Source organism: Littorina saxatilis, linkage group LG1, assembly GCF_037325665.1.
Source record: "Littorina saxatilis isolate snail1 linkage group LG1, US_GU_Lsax_2.0, whole genome shotgun sequence".
NCBI classification, from domain to species: Eukaryota; Metazoa; Mollusca; class Gastropoda; order Littorinimorpha; family Littorinidae; genus Littorina; species Littorina saxatilis.
In genome coordinates, this window is record NC_090245.1 from 39,220,145 (window position 1) to 39,229,105 (window position 8,961).

The following is an 8,961-nucleotide window of genomic DNA, read 5'->3' on the forward strand; positions in this document are numbered from 1 at the left end:
AAATGAAAAGCAAAAACAAACGATTCAGGGCCGGACTACCCGGGGGGGTTATGGGGGTTGCGCAACCTCCCCCCCCCCCCTAGCCTAAACATGTACCTCACTTATTTAAAACATTTTAAGTTATTGAGACATCCCAGTGCACTAAGGGATTTATAGAGCAAATCGAGAAAATTCATTATTGAACGAAGCGCATAGCGCTGAGTTCAATAATTATTTTTCGAGATTTGCTCTATAAATCCCTTAGTGCACTGGGATTGTTTCAATAACGATATTGTCAGTACCGCCATAGAAAAAAGAAGATTCCAAACGCACATTTTGCTACGCGCATTTGAATAGGCATAACTGTGTGGTCAGGTCGTGTACAGTAAGATCTACTTTTGTGTGGGGTGTCTCAAGTGTATCGTGCTTTCGTCACACGCATTGTAATATTTGTTGGTAAATTCCAGTGTAGCGTTAAGCTGAACAGTGATGATCTTTCAGTGAGACCTCATTTGAACTCGGAGAAAGGATTGTGCTCTTCGTTATTTGCGATTCGAAACCTCCAGTCGAGCTTCGACGGATTGACTATGCGGAGTGACTCCCCTTGAATTGACTACCCCCCGAAGGACTCGACGGTTAGCACACTTTCAAAATATATGTGGCATATTTCTCGTGTTGTATCTTCACTCATCGGGGAGTCTGATACTAAATATGAACGGTAAGAATGCTCTGAACCCTACACGTATTATATCCCCATCGTTTTTTCGTTCACATTTGCCCAACATGTTAATTTGCTGAGCGAGGTTTATGTCGTCTGCTAGGCTAGGGCAATCGAACCACTGCAGTCTGCACTGAGTCTGCACGCATGAGGCAGGCTGGTAATAAGTCTTATATATGGGTAAGAACGTTCTGAACCCTACACGTTTTCGATTACGATTGTTCTTGCCTTGAAATAATAATTCGGAAACCATTCATTTACTGAACTGATGCAGTCGTATTTCAGTGTAGTCTGCTACGTATGACAGAGTCGATCGAGTCAGTCTTCCAAACTGGTCTAGCTGGTACGTTATCGGAATAACACTTGTGTTTTTTGTTAGCCGCTGGGAATTGTATACTAACTCATCATTTGGTAATGTGGATGATAAGCTACATGCCACTAACACGGCATATGAGAAGAATCCATGCAAGTCGGCGAAAATGAGATGAAACACAGCGGCTTCTATTTTTAGATCAGTGGCACTGTGGCACAGGCACATGCAATCTGTCAGGAAAAAAACCCCACTTCTGCTTTAATTGAGAAGCAGGGAATTTATGGTCATTTGGTATTGTGGAGAATATAAGCTACATGTCATTAATTAATTCTGAGGATGAGAGCACAGTCTCGCGGAAGGGCGGAAGAATACGCTCTGTGGAAAAGTTAGAGCACTCCAAGAGTGCGCTAACAGTTTTAGCGCATCGCCATTAGCCAATCAACTGGTTCACATCAGTCATGTGACACCAGTACTTACTGACAATTTTTATTGTTTATTTTATACCGTTTCATGCAAGGAGCGACCATTTTCCTATCTCAGAATATGACCTACCCTTCAGCTCTGCCCCTTGACCCCGCCAGGGGGAACATCCCCCTGGACCACCACTGGCAACCCCCCCCCCCCCCCTCCTCTTAGCCTAGTCCGGCCCTGCGATTGGTTGTATAGCTCTTCGTCTCTCTCTTAATCTTCCGTTGGTACCGATACAAGCGGTACTTGAGTCTCTCCCTCTGAATCAGACTCCCCACCTTAAAGGTCCGATAACAGCAAGTTCTAAAAAACAAAACGACCAACATGACTGTCATTGAGCAACAAAGTTCAACAAGGTCCAACGAGAGCGTGACTAAATCTTATCCGGATAATATAATAGAGTTGCAGATGATAAGTAATGTTTAACGCCCTCACGGTAAATCCAAAAGGGGCATGTTCCCGGGTTTGACCCCGACTTTAGATGGGAAAAAAAAAAGAGACAGAAAAAAATAAAAATAAATTAAAAGGGCCACCGCAAGGGAGGGATGGTTGTCGCGCTATAACCATAATTACTATTATAGTGTGGGTATTTTAACTAAGGTGTTCCCATCATGGTCACACTTTAGCTGAAATCAGGACAAAGGGTTATTGACAGTCGTGAGTCCGGGCTTGCAACGCAATCTGTTTGAAGTCCTGATCTATCTTCTTCTTCTTCTTCTTCTGCGTTCGTGGGCTGAAACTCCCACGTACACTCGTGGGGTTTTTTTTGGGTTTTTTTTTGCACGAGTGGAATTTTACGTGTATGACCGTTATTACCCCGCCATTTAGGCAGCCATACGCCGCTTTCGGAGGAAGCATGCTGGGTATTTTCGTGTTTCTATAACCCACCGAACTCTGACATGGATTATAGGATCTTTTTCGTGCGCACTTGGTCTTGTGCTTGCGTGTACACACGGGGGTGATCTATCTGAAGAACGAGGTCTTTACGTACATTTTCAGAACCAATGAAATCACTTCGTTTTAATTTAAAACTTCATTAACATGCATGCACTCATTATATATACATATAATTTAATTCATGTCAGGCAAATGACATAAACCACTGTAGAAATATCCTTCTGCCTCATCAAGCCCCGCCCCCCCCCCCCCCCCCCCCCTTCAAAAATTCTAAAACGAAATCTGCTAACGTTGTGATTATTTGATATACATGTGATATCCAAACAAATATTTTTCTTCTCTCCTGAATATCAATTTTACATCCCTCGGTCTGCCCTCTGTCTGTCTGTAGGTGTGTTCAGTGTGTCACTCAGTCTCTCTCACACCCCACCCATCCCCCTCCTCTTTCCATGACTTTCATTTTTTTCTCTGTCTCAGTCTGATTGGAAACTAGAAACATAACTAGAAATTACACTACAAAAAAAAGACAATTTTGGAAACGCAGTTTGGTTGACGTCTGAGTTAAAAGAAACACGTTATATTTTTTAACGGCAATGAAAATATTGTGACTGAGCGAATGTCAGCTAATCCTATTTATAGAATTAACATGTCGACCATTAAAGCTTTAACGACCGAAGGGGTGGAAGTGCTGAATGTGTTCTTTATTTGTTGTTGGTGATGTAAATATTTACCTGCTTAAAGTAAATTTCAGTCTGTCTGTCTGTCTCTCCATTCTCTCTCTCTCTCTCTCTCTCTCTCTTTATCTCTCTCTTTATCTCTCTCTCTCTCTCTCTCTCTCTCTCTCCCTCTCTCTCTCTCTCCCTCTCTCTCTCTCTACCTCCCTCTCTCTCTCCCTTTCTCTCTCCCTCTCTCTCTCTGTCTCTGTCTGTCTGTCTGTCTGTCTGTCTGTCTGTCTCTCTCTCTCTGTCTCTCTCTCTTTCTCTCTCTACCTCCCTCTCTCTCCCTCTGTCTGTCTGTCTGTCTGTCTGTCTGTCTGTCTCTCTCTCTCTCTCTCTCTCTCTCTCTCTCTCTCTCCCCCCACTCTCTCTTTCTGTCCCACTCCCCATCTCTATGTTTGTCCGCGAGTTTGTCCTCTCATGCGTGCGGTGTGCATGTGTGTGTCGATCGGCTTGTGCTGTGCTCTGTGAGAGGTGTTTTCTTTGTGTTTAATATTATTTTGTTTGGACCTAGCTATTGATGTGTACATTGTTGTTAAACAATTGTTTGTTGTATGTTTATCAGGGTTTGCTAGTGTGTGATAGGGTTCGTGTCCGTCGGCTGTAGATGTTAGTTTCTTTGTTAGTCCTGTGTTGACAAGTCTTCGACAAGCGCTTAGAACTGTATCCACGGAATACGCGCTATATATAAGCTTCACATTGATTGATTGATTGAGGTGTGCGTGGTTGTGATTCTCTATCTGTTTTGTAGCTGCCTGTTTCTTTGTGGTATATGTTTACGCCCGGATATATCTTTGTCACGGGTGGGGGAACTGTTCCATCGAGTTTAGGTTTGGATCGACTTTTGTTCAAGCTGGGCGGAGTCGAAATTTGTTCGTTGTTCTGGATCGCGCGTGATGTTAGGTGGATCAGCCTGACCTGTCAGGCAATAACTGACACATCACGTCAAAGGGTAGCTGACAACCCTGGCATGTTCCGGACATGAGATTCTGGAGGTCAAGATTATTAAGTTCAAGCGCGCATTATATGACAAGACCTGATACATGTTATTTTCACGTGTTAATGTTTTTGCATGCGTGGATCAAATTCTGTAGACCGCGAAAGAGCAAAGCTGAAAGCATGTTTAAAAAGTAATCGATAGGGTCCAGGTTAATGTTAATTCAAAATAAGAACCCTTGACCGCGTGCTTCGAACTGGAACTACTGTCTCAAGCAATTAATCATATCAGTAGCTAGCCGTTTCCATAGTGATAACCCCTGGCGCAATAGCTCAAACACCCAATACGGCAAACATATCAAAAAGTGCACATACACACCAAAAAGCACGTATGTATCTTGGTCATATCATGCGCGCTTCTTAATAATTTGGACCTCTGGACCTCACGTCTACGACATTTCAGGGTAGCCAGCAATCCAGTTCTGACGTGATGCACCAAATTCTGACAGCCAGGTCTGGCTGATCTATCTACCTGCACGCGCGATCCAGAACAACTGACAAACATCGTCTAATACGAGCTGGAACAATAGTTGATCCGAATCTAAACTCGACGGAACAATTCAGTCCCATCCGTGTTTGTGTACAAGACCTATATTTACCTGTACAGACATTTGAATGGTGGCGTTTATGCGTATAATGTCAGCTTAACAGGGGGGATTCTCCCTAAACTCTGCATTCATAATCACATAGCAGAAGCAAAAACATATCCTTTAATTACCCATTAAACTTATCAACAGGAAAGTCTCTCATTTCACACATGTATGACGAACAAGTACGCACACACAAAACAGGGCTCCCCACGGACGCCCCTCCGAGAGGGTCCCGGGACCTCCACTTTTAATGTTTAGAGGGTCCCGGGACCCCCACTTTTAATGTTTAGAGGGTCCCGGGAACCCCACTTTTAATGTTTAGAGGGTCCATGGACCCCCACTTTTAATGTTTAGAGGGTCCCGGGACCCCCACTTTTAATGTTTAGAGGGTCCCGGGACTCCCACTTTAATGTTTAGAGGGTCCAAAGACTCCCAACGTGCACTATACTTGACTGACGCCTACAGTCTGAAAGAGTAACCTATACGCTACACACGATAGCGGAAAGTTAGTGCGTCCCGGGACGCGCTCTTCATACGTTTAGTGCGTCCCGGGACCCCCTCAATGAATTTATTGCACGTGATTTCGGCTTCTAGTGCGTTTAGGACGCAAAGGACGCGCACTTTGGGGAGCCCTGACAATGGCACGCACAAAAGCACACACGAATGTACGCACGAATGCGCGCATGCATGCACTCACGCACGCACACGCACACAAACACAAACACACTCAGGTCAGACATCCACAAACTTCCACGCACAAACAAACAAACACACACACACACACACACACACCGACACACACACACACACACACACACACACACACACACACACACACACACACACACACACTTTTAACAACATGTATAAAACCCTTTTGCATCACAGGATATTCACACACCATTACTATCATAAAGACCTGCACCCCCAAAGAAAGAATGCGACAAGGAAAGAAAAACAAGAACAAGAAAATCCTGTCACGAGGATTCTATTCCTTATCATTCAAACCAAGCGCCGATGCGTGTAATGTCGACCTCTCAGAAAGCTGTCAGACGGTGTGGGGTTATTATTCCGAATAAAGAGAGAGTCAGACAGCGAACCTCATGAAGTTTAATGCGCATTCAGTTTCAGCGGACTGAATCTTGTATTAGGATGAAAACACTCTCGCGTGAATACACACAGGCGTGCGGACACACACACATTGACACCTATAATTATGAGCGAGAGAGAAAGAGAGAGAGAGAGAGAGGGGAGAGAGAGAGAGAGAGAGAGAGAGAGAGAGAGAGAGAGAGAGAGAGAGAGAGAGAGAGATGCAATATCATTATATATACAACACACCAAACCAAAAACAGCAGCAGCAGTAACAACAACGATGACAAGCATAACTCGCCAGTAGGTATGTACATGATGGACATGTTGTAGGGGGAAGAGGCTTACAGGAGATTCTGCTGCACAATAAAACCCCTTACTCTGCAAGTATGTGTTGTGTCCAATTTACGTACTGAGGGAACTTAAAACTTATTTTTGTTCTCAAAAACAAATTAATGGTCGCGTTTGTTAGTGTACGCAAACCCCAGCAGAAACAAGGCAGTGTACGCTTTCGACTAACAGACAAGAAGATTTGTAAGCAGACGAAGGGTACACTGACAGATGGCTCTTCAAAACTAATTAATTGCCCAAGTTTACAATCGAGATAAACGAGTGAGTGATTTGTTGCTCTGACGCAAAGAATCCTAACAATGTCCGCTTAGCTATGCCCAGTAGTCTGCAGTATAGGGGGCATGGGAAACATACCATTCGAAACTACGATTACTTATGTAAAGTTAAGTAAACCAAAGCCTAAACCGTCCGTTTTCATGAGGTCACGTTCAGAAACTGTTTAATGTTCTAAGTGATTTCAAGTGGCAAAGTAAAAACCGCTAATTTAATTTAAAAAGCATCATGAAACATGCATAAATTTGTTAACGAGAGTACTGTAACATTAACCATTCTAGTGCCATTTGTATATTTCATGTTAAACACAAAACGAGAAAGCAATACAGTGGACATACAGCCGGAAATGACGTGATAAACCATTGCTTCTAACAGAGGAAAGGCGCACACAATTCGAAAACATTCAATTGAATCAAGACAGGCTTAGTAGCACTGATTGAAAGGGGGGCATGGAAGTGCAACTTCGCGGCTGTTGTTCTGTTTCCTTATACTGGTTTCGTTGCCGTCTGAAACTACACAGAACTACAGATATTCAGCAGTCAGAGATGGCCAAATCGTCCGCCCGATCGGCAGGGCCTAGGGGCGAGTAAAAAGTCCGCCGGGCTAGTAGTAATCGCCTGGCACATCGCCCAGCTGGCCAATTAAAATCAAGTTCTGGTCAAATGCAACACTTTTAGTTTTAATATCGAGTTTTCAAGCCATATAAACACTACAGATCAACTGTGGTATGTACCGGGCCAGTGACATTTCTGCCGGGCTAGTGACTTTCTTGAAGTTACTCGCCCGGCTGGCGAGTAACAATTTTGAGATTTGGCCATCCCTGGCGGTGCTTCGGAACACGCATCTGTCATGAATACGACCATGCAAAATGGCCACCAAAATTATTTTTGAGTTTTTTAAATGTTACTCGTCTGACATGTGGATACCGAATACGACATGTTTTTGTCTCCTTGCGTTTTACGCTAATTCAAAGCCCTGTCAGTCTCTCCCGTCTTTTATTCAAACTGATTGCTGTCTAACGCCCATTATGTCTTTTTTTTCTCCACTTAACAGCCACATGAAGCCATATAGCTAATAACGAAAAGAAAGAAAGAAAGACAGAAAGAAAACGAAAGAAAGAAAGACACAGAGATTAAAAAAAAAAGAAAAAAAAGAAATTCAAACAAAATTAAACAGAAAACACTTTTTGTGAGAAGTTGTCTTTTACGTGGTCACTGAACTTACCCAAGTATAATTTCTGTTCCACACGAAAAACTCAGACACAGTAAAAAAGAAATCAGATCACTTGGTGGTAAGCCTCAAACTTACCGGAAAATACACAAGTCCGTCAGCTCAGCATAGCTCTCCTCTTCGACATGTCCACAAACAGGCACAACTCGTCACTTTTTTCAGTCACAACGCCGTAACATCGATGGTGTATCCAAAACGTTTTAAAAGGAACACCTGCTCTCGTGATCACACCCTAAACCACACCACACATACACTGGAACATTAAAATACGAATCCCTTCTTTGCATCACACTTGAAAACGCTCACAAAAACACTAGCTAGCCATCGCGAGCAAGTGAAAACAACAAACCGGTAACACGATCACAATGGATGGCACTCAAACACACCTGGAAGACGCAATGCGGATTGCTGTCAAATTCTTGAAATAAGATCTTACAAAAAAGGACACCTTTTTTTTTTTACTGCGAGAAACTTTTTATGCCACCTATAAAAACTAATCTGAAACCAGATTGCACCGAAACGAAAAACCCAGACGCGAAAAGCTTTCTGCGTCACAGTCATGAATTCGCAAAACAAACGATGTCTCTGTATCGAAAATGTTGCTGGCGACACTACACCAAGTATTCTATAAATCACACCTGTCCTTGCAGATATTTAGGTCATCTAGACCCGCAAGAACGTTTGTTGACGTTACTGATACTTTAGGGCGGGGATGTAGCTCACTCGGTAGCGCGCTGGATTTGTATCCAGTTGGCCGCTGTCAGCGTGAGTTCGTCCCCACGTTCGGCGAGAGATTTATTTCTCAGAGTCAACTTTGTGTGCAGACTCTCCTCGGTGTCCAAACACCCCCGTGTGTACACGCAAGCACAACTGAGACTGACCAAGTACGCACGAAAAAGATCCTGTAATCCATGTCAGAGTTCGGTGGGTTATAGAAACACGAAAATACCCAGCATGCTTCCTCCGAAAGCGGCGCATGGCTGCCTAAATGGCGGGGTAAAAACGGTCATACACGTAAAAGCCGTGGGAGTTTCAGCCCATGAACGAACAAACAAACAAACTGATACTTTAAAGGCATCTTACTTCAAGTGAAAACGACCATGTATATATCGGCACAGATCTGTGCAGGTTCTGACATAGTATGAGAGCATTTTTCCATCTGGTCTCATACCAAACATCAACAGCCTGGATGCTAGCAAAGTGCGAGATTTTTTCGGGGTGCTCAATTTATTTAGAAGTTTGACACAGGTGTCAATTAAAAAAATGAATTCAGCAACAAATCTTAATCATATCAGTAACGGCTGCTACAGTTGATGTTTGGTCAAGTGAAAGTATGCTCTT

At 43.4% G+C, this 8,961-nt stretch overlaps 1 protein-coding gene across 1 annotated transcript in view; it reads right to left on the reverse strand.

Annotated features, from left to right (window-relative positions):
• Nucleotides 1-7,722, reverse strand: part of LOC138969138 (inositol 1,4,5-trisphosphate-gated calcium channel ITPR3-like) — a gene marked incomplete at its 5' end in the record, with an annotated part of 161,876 nt that extends 154,154 nt beyond the window's left edge. Inside the window, one exon of the mRNA XM_070341860.1 lies at nucleotides 7,699-7,722. Within this exon, the coding sequence (XP_070197961.1) occupies nucleotides 7,699-7,722 (24 nt within the window). The remainder of the gene's footprint in view (nucleotides 1-7,698) is intronic.
• Nucleotides 7,723-8,961: the final 1,239 nt, after the last annotated feature.